Below are 17,043 nucleotides of genomic sequence, written 5' to 3' on the forward strand. Positions count from 1 at the left end.
ATATATCGTTCTCGGGACTTCTGGGCAATTGAAGGTGATGAGAGCAGACGTTGACATTCAGATCGTGCGATCGTAGAGCATCGATACTTCCGGGGAGCGTAGATTAGGCATTATTTCTTCTGAGTGTGCTTCTATTTTGATACAAGGGACGACTCCCTTGCACAACATGCTACGTTTGCCGAGACTTGGAACTTCCTGCGGCGAAGTTGAAGGGATGTGATCCGTTGGATGCGGTCGGCCCGCTCCTCGTTTGACGTGATGGCCGGGCTGGGTTCTAGCATTTGTAGATCCTCCGCGTGAGTGCCTCAAATTCAGTGACGGTGAGATGGGCTGCCTAGCCCACCACTCGGGCGGCGTGATGGGTTTGCCATTTCCCGGAGTTTCCGCCGCCTTGGGGACAGAAGACAACCTTGTAGTCGGACATAGGAAGTGGCGAGAGCCATGGTTTTCGTTCGTGTGCCTGGTTATCCGTGCAAACTGGTTTTGGTACCCCTGTCGAAGTTGTCATAACATCTGATGGCTGGCTTGCAGCGTGCCAGTGTTTGCGAGCCATGGTGAACTCGTCTCCCCCGTCATCTTCGACAAATTTGCATTAGTCGGACGTTTGGATGTCTTCATTTTTTGACGAGAGCAGCTGCGTGGGAGTACATTGGGTCACGCCTAGGGATGTCCCCTACCAAATCTCGGCTTTCCTTGATTACGACAGGTGGCCGGGGTCCATGTCGCAGTGGGTCGGTGGTGTTGTTGTCGATTCGGTACACGAAGTTTCTGTCTGGTTAGGCCTAGATGGGTGACCCTCATCTAGGCTCTCCGAGAGGCGATAATTTAACGTAAAATCAATGACTGGATGTCTTTTAGGTATCGGGGTTATACCGAAAAAGCACAAAGTTACATGTGACACCAAAGATAACGTGACCAGTCATACCGATGTAGCAGGGACAGGTACCACTTTTACCGCCGTGGTCCCCATCTTCCATGATTTACGTGTCGGATGATGCTGTGTCAAGCTTTGACCTCTCCAGACCTCGAGTTAATTACCCAGAAATACCTGCCCTGTGATGCCCAATCAGCTGTTCACTTCCCAGGGCGCGGTGGCACTACCTTTAAGAATGCTTGAGAGCAGACGGCAAAGTGAATTACTGCCGCAAGTAAATCAGCAGCACACGCAATCTTTTAACGATTTGGAAAAGGAAAATTTCGTTTGCCCTCGCGTGATTGGTCAGAATGGTGATTTGCTGACAAAATCGTATAACTAATCACTCAAGCGAGAACAAGCTAACAGTTGACTTTCGGGAAAGTTGCAAAATCGTGCCTTCCTGAAAGCATGACCATGTACGGCTGGTACATTTTCTCGATCCATCTACAACAAAATTCTCATTGAGTTGGATTACTAGCCTAGCCGGACCAAATCACACTGACCACACCGTATTCAGGCCGTCTTGCTTGCCACGCATAGTTTTGTCAGAACGCAAGTGCAAATTTCCTGGATAGCTTGGTAAACTTTGCCTTCACATGAGCCACATATTGAATAAATGTTTAATCTGGTTTCTAAGTCGCGACAGTAGCGATGAACACGATTTTGTTATCCGATTTATTGGCGCAGATTATTTGCCTTGTCCCATACCACTAGCTCCGAGAACTTCGCTTTTTTAGCTGCCAGAGCGTTTCCTTGATCACTTTTGTTTCCACATAAGAGCGCTCAATGAAGGTGACACCGAGCTGGTTGATCTCGTAGTCTTCCCCTGTAGAGAAAAGATGACAACGCGGCACCGCTTAGTGAAGGATTTGCTTGCGCCCACTTCATGCACTACAACTAGTTGCTGTGGCTTACCGTAGAGCTCCCGAATCAAAGGAAGTGAAATGTTCCGCGGAAAGCCTGCGAGAGAGAAAAAGTCGCATGATATAAAAATACTTCCCCATTGTGCACATACTTGTCAAGCCGAACGACTCATGAAATCGCACATTTTCACAGGGTATAAAGGAATCGTCTTCATCTGAAAGTATTCTAGAACTCCGCTTTCTCAGACACCTCGATTTTATTTAGAACAGTATGGCACGCATGAGAAAGGTTGAGGTCTGAGCTTCACCTTCGAAGTACGTAGAGAGCAGAGTATTCAGTTTTTGGATCTAATTATCCTCATTTGCTGTGAGCAAGCCTATTGGGTGTATTCTTGGAGGTTCGTGAAGGCCATTCTGGATTTCAGTTTTGGTCGCTTGAAGCTAGTGAAGTATTGCTACAGCCTGTTGAGAAACCACCTTCTGCAAGTCTTGCCCGCATCAAATTATTGAAGCTTTTTCTAATAAATCAACAGGCTTAGGCAATCAAGTTATCCAGTAAGTATATAACCCCTACTGAAAATCCCAGCATTGCTCATCCTGAATTTATTATGCTGAACATGGTGAAAAGTGTGCTGGAGATGATGGAAAATATGGTGGGTATAATGTCATTTATCGTGGCTATACTGGGTGGATAGTGGGTGCAGTGGTAGATGGTGGGATACACTGGTGGGGTACATACTGGGTGACTTGTCTCAATGGTGGGCGTGCTGAGTGAATGGTGGGTGTGCTGGGTGGATGGTGGGAAATATAGTGGGAGAATATGGCCGAATGTATGCGACAGCAAGAAAATAATAGGTGGCTTATAGAATAGTAGTGGCGCAGTGATGATGGCAGGTTCATGATGTGATGTCAGTCCTTCGTTTCCCAAATAGTATCACTGTAGTCCCATTTTCTTACGTATATAATCGTACGTGCACATGTACTTTTCTAACATTTATTTGAGTATTTCGTGATGCTTAATTATTAACTTTTGTACCCTACTAAGTTTGTGTCTGGTATTAATACATTTTATTATTGTAATGATTTAATTATTTAATTTTGGTCTTTCTTTACAATAAGATGCCACTGCTTTGCTACCCTTTGTAGGCAAAGGGAAATGGTCAAACTGCTTCAGTGGTGCATTTGCTCCCACCATTTCTCGTGTGCAGCAGATGAAAATAAAAATTGAGTTCAACTTAGAAACACTGATGCTGATTGCAGAGCACGCTAGATATGTATGTGCTAGTACAATGGAGTGGCTATGGTCAACCGCATCCCCGCCAGGATGTTCCAAGCACCACAGACTTTCTCTCAGTGGGTGTTGTGAGAACAATAGCATGAAGGGAGTCCTCATGGCAAACTGAAAATTCTTCTAATACAATTTGTTATGTGTAAAGGGTACAAATGGTAGTCATACATGTGGCACATCACGAGCGAATACAACACTGATAAATTTTCCAGAGTGATAACACAAAACGCCCAACAAAAATTCCGAAATAACTGAAGGACAATGTGCTTTTCAGGCAGCCACGATACTAATGTGCACGGTTGCACAATCGTTCTGCACGCTGCAGATGATCAGCAAAAAAGTGCATAAATTAGATTGTTTACAACGATTTCTTTCGATGCACTGTCTGGACCTCTACATCTAGATCTGCTTGTGTTGTTTCAAGATGCACCCAGTTGAAAAAATACACCGGACCACTTTGGTGTATTCCACTTTTTTTCTAGTGTAAACACCAGCACAGTCTGCTGCTACCTGGCATGCACACGAAAATGGTGTGATGCTACCTGGTGCAGATGCCACAATAGTCTAGTGCTACTTGGTGTGCACATCACTGGGGTGTGGGCTTGTCTGGCGTGCATGACAGTGTGTCGTGGTGTAAACTTCGCTTTTGCACACCAACTGGTTCCTCCTTGGTTTATAAAGGTCCTTTCTGGTTTGTGTATGATTGTTTTTTTAATTCTAATTTGCCTGATTTGTTATTAGCGCAGCCAACACATTGAAATTTAATGCTCTTATATATTTCAACTACTGTAGCACCAAAGGGCCATTGCAGGAATGGGGAGTACAGAATACAAATTTAGCAAAGAAATAAAGCGAAAGCAAAAGAACATGCAATGCAAGACCAGTGGTCAAAATATAAGGGAGGAATTCAGCAGGTGACGAAGAACGAACATGACTCGGTAAAGTATTCCAAAGTTCTAGAGTGTGGACAAAAACAACATCTAAATGTATCGGTGCACTGATGAGAAGAAGACTTATTCACACAAGATGGTGTTAAGTGGATGTAGGTCTAGTAGTTGTGGTGAAGCTGCTGAGTAAAGGAAACTGTAGAGAGGTACACCACTATGGAAAAACTTCAATGATTCAACTCAATTCAAAACAATGATTCAGATAATTCCATGATATACTCTAGCCTCCCTCCGTGAAAGATTACTCAAGAAGTTAAAATTGAACGCAAAAGGTGTCGTGACACAAGAGGTCGAAGTTATTTACAAGACAGTCGCCATTATTCCAAGGTGGGCAGCTGATTCGGCGTAAATCTCTACTCGGCAAGAAACAAGTTGCGTCGCTTCTGCGCAGCGGCAGTAAGAAATGTTGAAGGTAATACACAGAAGTAGAGTAATTGTGATGTTAAACATCGTGACCAGTTGGTTGACTGTGGAAAGGGTGTAGTGTATCACATTCCCCTGTCTTGCGCGAAGTCGCACATTGGCCAAATAGAATGGTGTTCAAATAACCGATTGATAGACCACAGAGCTTCTTTGAAAGAGCTGCCGCCGTCTAATTTGTGCCTACATTGCAAAGAATGTAAGTGCGAACCGTAGGTAAAAGAAGCCGAGGTGCTGTCAAGACACAAGGATACGATAGCGAGGGAGATTGCTGAAGCATCCTTTTCTTCATACGTCCGGTGACGCGTGCGTGCCCAGGCCACCAGTGAGTCTGCACGAACTAGAAATTGATTATTTAACCACTAATCTTCAAGCTGCTACACGTGTTTATGCCAGGGTATACATTTTGCGTGTTTTTCAAAATAAACCATTGCTGCTAATCCACGCTAGCCCGTGTTTTCTATTTCGTCCCTGTTCGTTTGCACCATTCTTCCATGAGTCTTCGTAGTATGCCTAATATTGCCAAATGTGGTCTCGCAGTAGTTATAGTTCAGTTCATACTAAATACAGGCCTCACGCATGGCACATGTCGAAACCTCTCTATAACATTCATACAGTCTAATGTCAACGCTTGCTCAAATCTAAGGAGAGGCGAAGCCTAAACAAGCACCAGAAACAAAACCAGACGTAGTGTACATTCTCAAATTTTATGGAAGTTGAGCTGTTGAGTTCGCAATTACACGGCGTTCGCTGGACACTCCGGAATACAGGAGCAACATGTGCTGTCTGTGGCGCAAATCATAACCAACTTTCATCCCCTTTAAATGCCAAACAATTTGTTCTACATAATGCATAACACACGCTGCTAGTTCATCTTTTGTTGATGCTTTATGCAAAATCACATACTGCGTGATGCCTTATGTTACCTCTTTCCAGGAAAACGCGTGCAGCAAAATAAAAAAAAACACTTAGATGGTTCTTTCAAACAGCTCATTATACAATAATAAAAAAATGACCTCATGCAAGTCAGGTACGAAAAACAATACAAGTGAGAGAACAAGTTGAAATGGACGGTTTTGAGTCACTACAAGAAATATTTGAGAAGGTGATGCATGCTGCAACCAGCTGCTGCTCATTGTCGGCTACTTGCACTGACTTTGAAAGGCTTCGAGCAGCACGTCGGCGTGTAGATAAGAGACGTGGGCGCACAAGGTCGATTCTAGACCACATGGAAATCAGGCATACGAAGAAAATATGTCGTCGCATGGACAAATAGACAACCAATGATTAAAATAATTGTATAACTCTTTGGAACCCCGCAAAGCATACTCTCGCGTTTGGCGAACTCTCCAGGGTCTTCGCTCTTCTCCTCAACAACGCGACCCCTTTAAGGCACTGGCTTTCCGCCAAGGCTGTCGGAAGTGGATGTTGGAGAGTACTTTTGTGAGACAATTACAGGTGACAGAGTGCTCCTGACAATCTCTAATTGTACGAAGCTCTCTTCGTGCAAGTTTCGGCAATCAATGAATCTTTCTCCGTGGAACTGGAGGTGGCTTTAGACATTTGCAGGTGTTTCTTTTCGCCTGGACCCGACAATATACCGTACGCTTCCCTACGTCACCTTGACCATGAAGCACGAAATATCCTGCTGTGTCATTTCAACGTTCCATGGATTGACGGTTTTGTTCCCTCTGCCTGGAAGTGTAGCCGTCTTGTCCCATCCTGAAGCAAGGAAAGTATCCTCTTGAATTAGCATCACATCGGCCTGTCGCTCTCACCAGCTGTGTTGACAAGTTCATGGAAAGGATGATCCTCACGCACCTCGAACATTACATTGTTTATCCAGGCGCGATGGCAGGCATTCGACGCGGTCGTTCATAGGTCGACAACGTCATTGACCTTGTCTCCTAGATTCAACAAAGGAAACTATCCGAACGCCTCTCCGTAGTACTATGTCAAGACGTGAGGGGCGCTTATGATAGTGTTTCTCATGAAGATATCCTTGATGCGCTCGTAGCTGGTGAAATCGGAGGCCGCACTTTTCGCTGGATTCGGAGCGACCTGACCCGAAGGAGCTTCTGTGTATTCACCGAGGATGGGCAAACAACCGACCGCTACACCAACCATGGAGTTCCAAAAGAGGCATTGTGAGCCTAATTTTGTTCAACCTAGCTGTGACTGGACTGGCAGAGTCCCTGCCACAATCGGTGAGTGTTTGAATTTACGCAGATGACATTTGCATCTGGACTTAAGCAGTAACTCGCCCGTAGGTTTGCGCAATATTGCAAAAGGCTGCAACGCTGACTTCTGCTTATCTTCCGAGACAAAGCATCGGCGTCTCAAAGCAAAATTCGCATTAGTCGCCCGAAAATTGATGATTGGATACCCGGTGTCTATTAATGCCCAGCATTTCGTCCGCGACCTCTCCTTAAGACCCCATGTACCCTACCTAAGGAAGAGGCTCCTCTCAATCAGTCACATTTTCAAAGCCATCGCTAAAAACCATCGGTGGGTTCTATGCTTCAACTGTACAAAGCGCTCTTAATGGGTTTCTTGCGTTACAACCCTCTGGTGCTGTTAAGCACCTGGAGGACCAATCTCAGAGCGCTTGAGAGCATACATGTTCAAGCACTCAGAATGTCTCTGGGTCTACCACGATGCTCTTCAACAGCCGTAGCAATTGCTGTCGCCAGGGGGCATCCTATCAGTATGCATATCGCCACATACAGTTTTAGAAATCATTTTCGTCGCCTTTCCCGACTCCAGTCTCAACGCCTTGCTACTCTCTCGGAAACTAGATCAAAGGCAACTTTTTCGGGCATTCCAGACTCCTACTGATTTTCTCTTCCATCCGATTTCACGCCTGCAGCAAGATCACCTTGTTTTTTCTGGTGTCTCTGGCAGGCGCAAGCGCGGCTTTCCATTCCAGGAGTTGAAAAAAGTTGGACTTGCGAACTTTTGCCCTGTATCAAGCCGGTCTACATCTTCTGCATGATTAATACAGCAATCAAGTTCACATTTATGCAGATGGCTATTCGACTCTAACAAGCTCTACAGGGGCGCAATCGGCGATCGTTGTTCGAAACGCACGTTCAGTTCGCGGTCAGCTTCGCCTCACGATATCGGCCTGAGCCGCGCCGAGTCAGCTGCGCCAGGCGGCTAACGATTCGGCGCGCTAACGAAGCGCGCCAGAGGTGCCTGCGCGGCTGCAGCCGCTGGTGCGGCAGATGCATGGCAGGTCCGATGCAGTGGCGCTTGTGTCGGTGTAGTGTGCTGCCGCATGAAGAAAATGTTTGATTTCATAACGTATGCAGCGCACGTATGCACCCTAAACAGCTTCATTAGCGATCTGTCCCCATATGAATGTTGTAGCCCCACGAATTCTTTCCATTAATGTTACTTGTAATCAGCACACAAAATATTAGCTACGCTGCTTCTGCGTTTATCGAGAATTAAAGTGGCTCTGTGACTTTTAAACTTGACAATGTCGCATTTATGCACGCTGCCATGTTTAGGGTGTTTATCCTCGCGCGACCCTTTCAATTTATTATAATTCACATTCCCTTGAATACTTTTTTCAAAATTACGTCTGTGGCGATTATGTTAAACATTCACCACGGGTAAGGTTTGATGCATGCAGAACTGATGGCAAGTTGTTTAAACGTATACTTGCAGTCAGTTTTTGTAAAGATTGACACCAAATTTACATAGACCATTGTGTCACCACAGAAGAAAAAAAGAAACCGTGAATTGCGTTTTAAATACCCCGAGTTGACATGGAAATCTGAGATATAGCATAAATCAACGATGCACACCATGTTACACATGCTATCACATGGGTCAGCGTAAAGCCAGCACCACCACGGGACCCATGATACGCTACCTCAAGTGCAAGCCCGGCACCTAGAGAAAGACCCAGCTCGAAGGCTGGGTTGTCAGCAGCGGTACTTACGTAACGTAATACACAAGTCCCTGTAGATAAGACCACCCGACCATTCTTCGGACCCCAACCAACCGAACATTGTTTCAGAAGACTGAGCCTTACGGCATGCAACGCCGTAAGACCCGCCCAAGCTTGCCAAGGGATTTCATTCAACCTGCACCAAATTTTGGGCCCTGCAGTAACCCGGAAGCGGCATCTTTCAACATACACCACCTACTAGGCAATTATGGAGTACGCAGTAAGCCTAAAGCCGCACGGAAAAGATTTATACTTCATGACTTCATGTTTTTCATGTTTTAGGACTATGGGTCACCGCATTCCACAAACCTTCGCATATGTCGAACCATCAGCAGACCCCGTCGAAACACTTCCACAAGCGTTTTGACGAGCTCTACAACGCGTACAAGAGCGTCATTCAAGCTACGGCTCGGCTCAACACCATGCAGCATCAACCACGGCAGTCAATCAACCATTTCCATCAATGGCTTGCAGCTCCAGGCTTGAAATTGCCACTTTGGTATCCAAGATCGCGTGATCATTGGAATTCGCCTGTAAGTGCAGAGCTGTCGACGTCGGCGCCCACTGATCGCAACCTGCACGTTGCACGTGACTATCGCTGCCTAAGCAATAACATGTCGGCTGCAGAGTTGGACCTTTGCCGTAGTTTATTGACACCGATTTCGGGCCAGTGGGTGTCGCGGAGCGCGGACGCGTAATCGCACGGCACTTAGTATTTCGCAAGTTATGAGCAAAGCAGTCAAAAAATAATACGTAGGACGGAGCGCACTAAAATGACTGAGCGGAATGTTTTAAAACGCAGTAACCACCTTCTGGTGGTCCGGCACCTTCTGTCGAAATTGACGCCAAACCCACGGTGCCCATGAGCGTCCAACCATATCTATCAATGTGTCATGTTGCTCTCCCTGAAGCGAGGTTACGCTGCTCGTAGACTAAACGTGAACGACAAGTCTCTATTTCTGCTCCGTTACATCGTCGCAGACGTTACACTGAGTGGGTGCGCTAGAGCTGAGTTTTACTGAGTCGCGCGGCCTACTGCCATCGCTCGCGCATTTTGATGAATCGCGCAAAATGCCTTGCTTCTTATTGTGGCGTTTCTTATTGTTTCTCATTGTATTTCTTATTGTATTATGTATTATTGTATTGTATTGCTTCTTATTGTATCGGAAACACTCCCAATATTTGCTGCAGAGTATCGAAGCATGGTTTTCAATCGGTGTGCTTTGGGGAGGTGGAGCACTATAGAGTATCAAGATTATATTATCTGAAATCAACAGGTTCACGTCAGCTTGCCCTAAGAATCCTCAAAAGACTAACCTGCCGCTCATGCCCTTCGTCATCCAGCTTCGTCATCCAACTCTCGTCGTGCCGTCATCGTCCCAACATCGTCGTGAAATAGGTTCCGTCGTGCAATCATCATAACGCCATTGTCATCATGTACTTGTCATGCTGTCGTCATACCTTCATGGTTATATTGCGCTCAGTTTTACAAAGACGATATTAAGGAAGGACAGGGCGGGAACGGACGTAGCGCAAACTACCAAATGTTTAATACTGTTAAAGAACGCGCTTATATACAAGGAGATATGGCGTGGGTGGGGGGGGGGCATAAAAGATATGACAACTTGACGAAATGTGATCATAGTTCGGGTCAGGCATACATCGTTCACTTGCAACCGTTCGCCCTGGCAAACTCGACCTCAGCTTTGATAAGCGCGATGGACGGAGTGCTTACGCACATTTCTTTTTCTTTAGCTATCGCAAGCGCCTCCCATATTTCTCGCTGCATTTTTGTTTTTGATGTGCCAATGACTGTGGTGCTTTCTAGTAGCGGAGAGCATTTGCATTGTTTGCAATGTGCAGCCAAGTTGCTAGGTGCTGTCAGAAGCTGGTACGTGTATTAGTGCTCCCATAACCTATCATTTAGACAACGTCCAGGTTGCCCGATGTATACTTTCCCGCAATCTAGTGGAATTTGGTAAACAACTGAAGCAGCAATTTCCACGTACTTTTTTACGTGCTTAGTCTGACAGACCGTAGCACTAGGGTTTGCCTCTTTGGATCCTGCGTTCACCCTCTTGCACATGCCTTTTAGTTTTTGTGGGGCGGAGAACAGAACTTGAACATCACGGCGTTGGGCTGTCTTTTTTATCCTATGTGACAAGTCATGAATATAAGGCAACACCACGCGTTTTTTCTGCTTTTCTTTTCCTGTGTTTTCTGCCTTTTCCTATTGGTTCTGATTTCGGGCAACAAGTTTTCACAGATTTGCACCACCATGCTATTCGGGTACCCACTGTTTCTTAAGCGGCTTACTTGCAAGTCGATGCTCTCCCTCACAGCATGGCGGCATGATTTTTCAATTGCTTGACTGATGCAAGCCTTGGCGATGCCTCTTTTTATGATTTTAGAATGGCATGAGTCATACCTCATGATTTCTTTTTCTCCTCTAGTTTTGTAGCACCAGCAGGTATGGGAGCCTCTGAGCCTAATGTTTATGTCAAGGTACTGCAATCGACCTTCGGTAAAAGTCTCGTACGTGAACTCTAAACCTTCATACGCTTTTTTGAACATGCTGATGACTGTTGCTACACTAAATGGATCGGTTTGGTCTTCTTTCATGCACACCAAATCATCGTCAACATATCTGAAACAGGTAGTTATGTTAGTTTCTTCAAATAATGTGGCAAGTTTCCTGTCTCCCACACTCAAAAATAAGTCGGAAAGCACGGGAGCTATACAAGAACCAATAGCGATGCCATCCTTCTGCTCATACACACTGTCACCATATTCGATAAACGCACCATGTAGATACAGTTTTAAGAAGTTCACAAAACTAGAAATACTGCACTTGCACACGTCCTGAAATTTGGTGTAGCCCAACGTGTCGATGGCTTCTTCTACAGCTTGTACCACGGCTGGCCTCGGGACACTGTAGAACAAGTCCTTCACGTCTATTGAAAAACAAGACGTCGGCGGGATACTCTTTAGCGTTGCAATAACTTTGTCAGAGTTGCGGATCAAGAACGGGTCATCGAAAGGTAAGGAGTTCAAGCAGGCCTGAAGGTAGTCCGCGATGCATCTTTGCCAGGTTCCGCGGTCTTCAAGAATCATCCTAAAAGGGATTCCCTCTTTGTGGGTTTTTACCGTGAAAAATGGCTTCAGAGTGAGTTCTTTGCTCTCTTTCACGCGCTTTGCCAATCTTGTCAAGCCAATGCTTTCACATGTTTTGCCTGCTTCATTTTTTCAGTTTTGCAATTGCTTTATGCATAATGCCCCTTTTTGCGAAATTCTTGCGGATCGCTTTTTGGACAGATTTTTCGTATTCAGGAGCGTTCATCACGACAAACACGCCTGTTTTGTCCGAGAGGAGCAGTTTTAGATTTCCTTTCTTGAGGTACCTAGTCACTCTGCTTGTTCCTGCAGGCTTGGGTTTTACGACTAGACACTTTTTCGACACTCCCGTCAAAACTTCTTGGATTCAAGTCAATTTTTTTTTTTTTGGCTCAGGGGTTCTTTCCGCGACTGAGCGTACCATGGCCAGGAACTGTACTGCCGTTACTGGAGGTTCAATTGCGTATTTTGGCCCATTATTTAGGGTCTGTTGCACATATTCGGGGATCTTTCTACCGGAGAGGTTGACTGCACCGCTTCCTTCAGGCTTACGCTTCTCTCTTCTAGGGAGGCTCTTGAATGAGCCTTTCCACAAGCTTTCGGCATGCAATTCTGTCAAGTTGTAGAAATACATGATCATTGCTGTTGAAGCCGCTGATTCCATTGTTTCCTCGCATATGGCCGCAATGTGGTCTCGGAAGAGACGAATCTGTCGACACGTTTCCGCTCGAAGTATCTTGCAGAGGCGTCTTGCTGTTCTTTCGGTAGGGGCGACGTTTCCGAGTAGACCAGCCAACACAGGTGAGGACAGACCGTTGTTCAGGGCGTACGTGAGGGTGCGAGTTTTGTGCCTGGCCTTCGCAATGTTGTCGAAGAAATATAAAGTGCGAGGAATCGGAGGAAGGTTAGGGATGTAGAAGCCCGATGTACTCGAAATAGCATTTAGTAAAGCAACGAAGGGGGCTAGTTGGTGAACGTTCATAGGTATATTGCGCTCAGTTTTCCTTGTATCTATATCTACTTGTATATAAGCGCGTTCTTTAACAGTATTGAACAGTTGGTAGTTTGCGCTACATCCGTCCACGTCCTGTCCTTCCTTAATATCGTCTGTGTAAAACTGAGCGCAATATAACCATAAACGTTCACCAACTAGCCCCCTTCATTGTTTTACTTGTCATACCATCGCGGTTGCTGTGGCATCATCAGTGTGACTTCTACATCCAACTCTCATCGCGCCGTCGTGGTCCTGCCATTGTAGATATTCGGTGGCGACAACGGCATGGCCAATCAATGGCTATTTCATGGGCCATCAATGGCAATCATAGGCCATTTGATGCTATCGCAGCAAAAAGTTTATGTGCGTTACTCCTGAGGCTTTTCCCGCAGTTGGGAGTCTGGCGGTATACAATCTTGTCTGCGGCCGGTAAATAAAGCCATCAATTTACGTTCGCCTGCATACTAGTATTGAAAACGCTGGTTAACCATTACCAAGAATGCACGCATAAAAACATCGCCTGATAGCGCCTTGAAACTTCTATACCTCAGTGAAATGACACTAAGCTAAAGCATACAATCGATGCATGCTAGCACTGCAAACCTGTGAAGCTGAAAGCTAATCAGTTACCACGGAAGCTGTGAATGAAACTACGGGCAGAAAATGGCAAGTGCAAGGTTAGGAGCCAGGAACACGGCAGTATACATACGAAATCAAACGTGTAGCTGCTATTTCAATTGATATTAAGAGAAAGAATGGCAGTGGCTTCGTGGGCAGATGCATATAAAATAACCTCGCCTAGGTGTTGTGCTCACGATTGACTAGAGCTCACGTTAGAGTGAAAGAGTAACGAGGACGAACGCGTATCATGGGGCCATCAGGACAGATGCTCAATAACCTCTGAACGTGATCAGATCGGTCTCTGTCGTGTTGGGCGAGCTTATTGTGCTCGAACAAATTAATTCTCAAGTGAGAACAACACCGCCTCACAAGGTAGGAAGGAAGGAAGGAAGGAAGGAAGGAAGGAGGAAAAAAACTTTATTCTGGTCCTCTAAAGGTGTTGCGAACTGCCTGGCTGGTCCCATGTTGGGACCGGGAGGTCAAGCCTCCTAGCCTTATCACGGTCGCACTGGACAGCCAGGACTTGAGGGATATGATCTGGAGATCTGATCCTTCCTAGAAACCGATTCCGGGAAATGCCAGGGCCGAGCGACCCACACTCCCAGAGCAGATGTCCAAGTGTGCATGTCTCCTTTCGGCATGCTTTAAAAAATAATATTCATAACCACAATGTCATACCATTCCTTTATTTGTGCAAGGTAGATGACTGTGGAATCGAAATACCTTCTGGACTATGTCCTGCCTTCATACATGCGTTAACGTACTGTAGCATTAACTATGAGCTGCAACGTGCGAGTAGTGGCCGGTGCGCTGTCCGCGTAGAGCTGGCCACGCTAACGTGAGACGTTCTTCAGAAATAAATTTGCAGATGCGACACACATGTTGGAATCTATGTGAAACAAAGCTTTCGTGAAGCGCTTAATTGCATGCTGTAAACTTGCCCATCTCATTGCTGAGACAGGGTCGTAAAGGAAAATGGCGCGTGCTCATGTCCCCTCGTGCGCCTGTGCTACGCAGTGTGACACACGCAGCGATCACCTCAATCAGCTAATTGGCATGGTAGAAGTGTGTGTGTGTGTGTGTGTGTGTGTGTGTGTGTGTGTGTGTGTGTGTGTGTGTGTGTGTGTGTGTGTGTGTGTGTGTGTGTGTGTGTGTGCGTGCGTGTGCGTGTGTGTGTGTGTGCGCGTGCGTGTGTGTGTGTGTGCGCGTGTGCGTGTGTGTGATTGCGCGTGTGCGTGTGTGTGCGTATGTATGCGTGTGCGCGGTCAGTCAGCACAAAGGTGTCTTTCCTAAGCTGAAATAAAATCTTGCTTGGGCTCGCAATGCTTACCTTGGAAACCGGTGTCGTCGTACTCGGTGGCGTACAAGGCGTAGGAACAATTGCGCGCCAAAAGGGACTTCATAAGCGCGACGTATCTGCGCAAAAAAAGCACGCGGCATTGTCACCAGTGCCGAAGCAACCAGTTGCGCTCCTTACCGGTCTCTGTCGTCCTCCTTGACGGACACCAGGCCGCCACGATCCCACACGATGTCCATGGTGCCTTCGCAGTCCCTGCGCCCATAGCAACGCTATCACTCTTCAACTGCGCGCGACCATCGTTGAAAAGTTTCATCATGCGGCTCTTGTAGCTCACATCATAAAAAAACTAAGAGCATTTTAGCCACATGCATCAATCCCTGCCAGCCAACAGCATAGTGGAGATGTGCGCATGCGTGAGTGCATGCGTGCGAGTGTATGTGGGGGGGGGGGGGGGCGTGAGTGTGTACATTAGAAAGCTTGAAATCAACAATTTCACTGCGAAGATAATTCCATATGCATGAGCAAAATACAGTTATGAGACAATGTAGACGCCCAAGTTGATGTGTTACTGATTAAATAAACTAACTGTAGCGAATTTTTCTTGCGATGCAAAAAAGTGCGGAGGAGAATTTGTGTAGAGCAGAAGAATTAATTCCGCTTCTGTTTCCGGTCTATTGTCTTGCATTTCTTTATCTGCACGATTATGCAAAAAACTACACGATGATGCAAAAAACTACTGTTTCCATCTTAAGACATCAAGGTTGTAGTGGCTGTGCAAAAATGTTCAAGCACTTACTTGCTGAAGGTGTACAGGTCACAGATATAGATGTTCAACATCGAGTCAGGTGTCTGAAAAGAAAAGCACACTTGATTTTCGTACATGACACCATGTTTCCAAGAAGTTCAGGAAAGCTGCTGTGGAAGATAAAAATAAAAGTATCATCCTACCTTGTAGAGCAAGATTTGAAGCTCAGTGATGTGCCCCTTCCCGCTGTCAATTTATATTAGGACTAAAAGCGGCAAATTTGCAGATAATTCCCTAATACCGCTCTTTTACACTCTACAAATTTACCAGCCGATATCTTCAACTGGTGCAAGTTCCCCTCCTGCCGGGTACTGCTAATCATTTGCAAACTAAGTTTTCCTAATTGACATCAGCGCGACCGTACAGTATGCCGGATAAAACTATTTCGTGGCTACCGCTTGAATATTATAAAGAATGTTTAGGCCTCTTTCATGTTTAGAGCCTTTAAAAGGGGTAATTAAACTAATCCTTACGGTCGGAAATAGCGCTAACCAAAAACGAGAGACCAATCCATACCTGGACTTCTCTTTTACGTGATATTCCGAACTAGGAAAAATAATCAACTGTGTCAACTTTATTACCAGTAACATTAAAGAGGTTTCTTCCCTTCAACTTGTAACCCCACATGCTGTAAAACTTACCAACTAGCCATACCCAAACAGCAGTGCTAAAAATGTATTTATCACGCGACCGACGTATCTGCGAACGTCCCTGTCACGAGGCACTTGTGCCCCCGACGCATTGACGGAACTTAAGAAATAACATGAGCAAACCTTTGATCATGTTGTCTACTTTGCACTGGATGCCCATGTCCCTGTACGCCTCTACTCGTTTTGCTGAATTTCCCTTGGGGAACAGGCATCACCCTATGACACGTCAACACCCGAATGTCTCCTGCACGGAATCTTTCTCGTAGCCAGTACTTATTGCTTATTGGAGACACAGATGTAACCAATGACGTATTTTTCGTTGTAGTCTTGAAATAACCTTAACATATCTGTAGCGTGCTGGTTAGCTATTACGCTACGTTTTAGATGTTCGATTTACGCAATACTTGCACTTGTAAAGTTATATTGTCTGTTCGTAAACACAGCATCATAAATTGAAGTTCTTCCATTAAATATCGCGTCAGCAAAGTCGCCCTCTCTGCAGTCAATTCCCCAATGTGTTCGGGCTGTGTTCTATTGGAGCGTGGTAGTAGGGGCCGTCACTCAGCCGACGGCTACATTTTAATGATAATTTAAGATTTTTGTCCGCAAGGTCACGTCATAACTTTAGGCGCACTTAGGCACAGTAGCCTACGTCGCCATAAAAAGACAACGTCTGTAACAACAGGAAGATCAAACTGATTTTTTTTTCTCACTGTAGGAGAACCGAAAAGAGCATGTGATGAATTGAGAACTGTTACAGGCTTTAACACGATCGCTGTTACAAGCTCGATCTCCTCGTCGGTTTGATGCTCACCGCTGCCTGTCGCTGGAATTGCAGATCCTTTTACCCGACGTAAATGAAAAATCACAGTACCCCCATAAGGACTCCAACTTTGGAGCCATGGATTACCAGCGGTCGAAGATTCTATATATCAGCTACTCCACCGATGCTCCGGCAAGGAGTACTGCGCCTAGATAACACATCGCTGGACTTACGATATTTGCCATATGTTGCTAACGTGCCAGTGCAGTGACACAAGACATTCGATAACGCTACCCCCTTTTTTATTCTCGTCAACAACGCGAAGAACATCATAGACATACTTTAATTTTTTTGTGCCCTTTACGGCTACGCAAGGGTAAAAAAAGCGACGGCTGATCTCA

General features: G+C 45.7%; 1 protein-coding gene across 2 annotated transcripts in view; it reads right to left on the reverse strand.

Annotated features, from left to right (window-relative positions):
- Positions 1 to 1,524: 1,524 nt before the first annotated feature.
- LOC135912700 (probable thiopurine S-methyltransferase) overlaps positions 1,525 to 17,043 on the reverse strand; it is a 43,658-nt gene continuing 28,139 nt past the window's right edge. For both annotated transcript variants that reach the window (XM_065445219.1, XM_065445224.1), the window contains exons 5-9: positions 15,221 to 15,273; positions 14,602 to 14,676; positions 14,455 to 14,540; positions 1,832 to 1,876; positions 1,525 to 1,742 (exon numbers count right to left, since the gene is read on the reverse strand). In XM_065445219.1, coding sequence (XP_065301291.1) covers positions 1,627 to 1,742; positions 1,832 to 1,876; positions 14,455 to 14,540; positions 14,602 to 14,676; positions 15,221 to 15,273 — 375 coding nt within the window. In that variant the 3' untranslated portion in view covers positions 1,525 to 1,626. The remainder of the gene's footprint in view (positions 1,743 to 1,831; positions 1,877 to 14,454; positions 14,541 to 14,601; positions 14,677 to 15,220; positions 15,274 to 17,043) is intronic.

The sequence above is a fragment of the Dermacentor albipictus genome, chromosome 1 (assembly GCF_038994185.2).
Source record: "Dermacentor albipictus isolate Rhodes 1998 colony chromosome 1, USDA_Dalb.pri_finalv2, whole genome shotgun sequence".
In the NCBI taxonomy this organism is placed as follows: Eukaryota; Metazoa; Arthropoda; class Arachnida; order Ixodida; family Ixodidae; genus Dermacentor; species Dermacentor albipictus.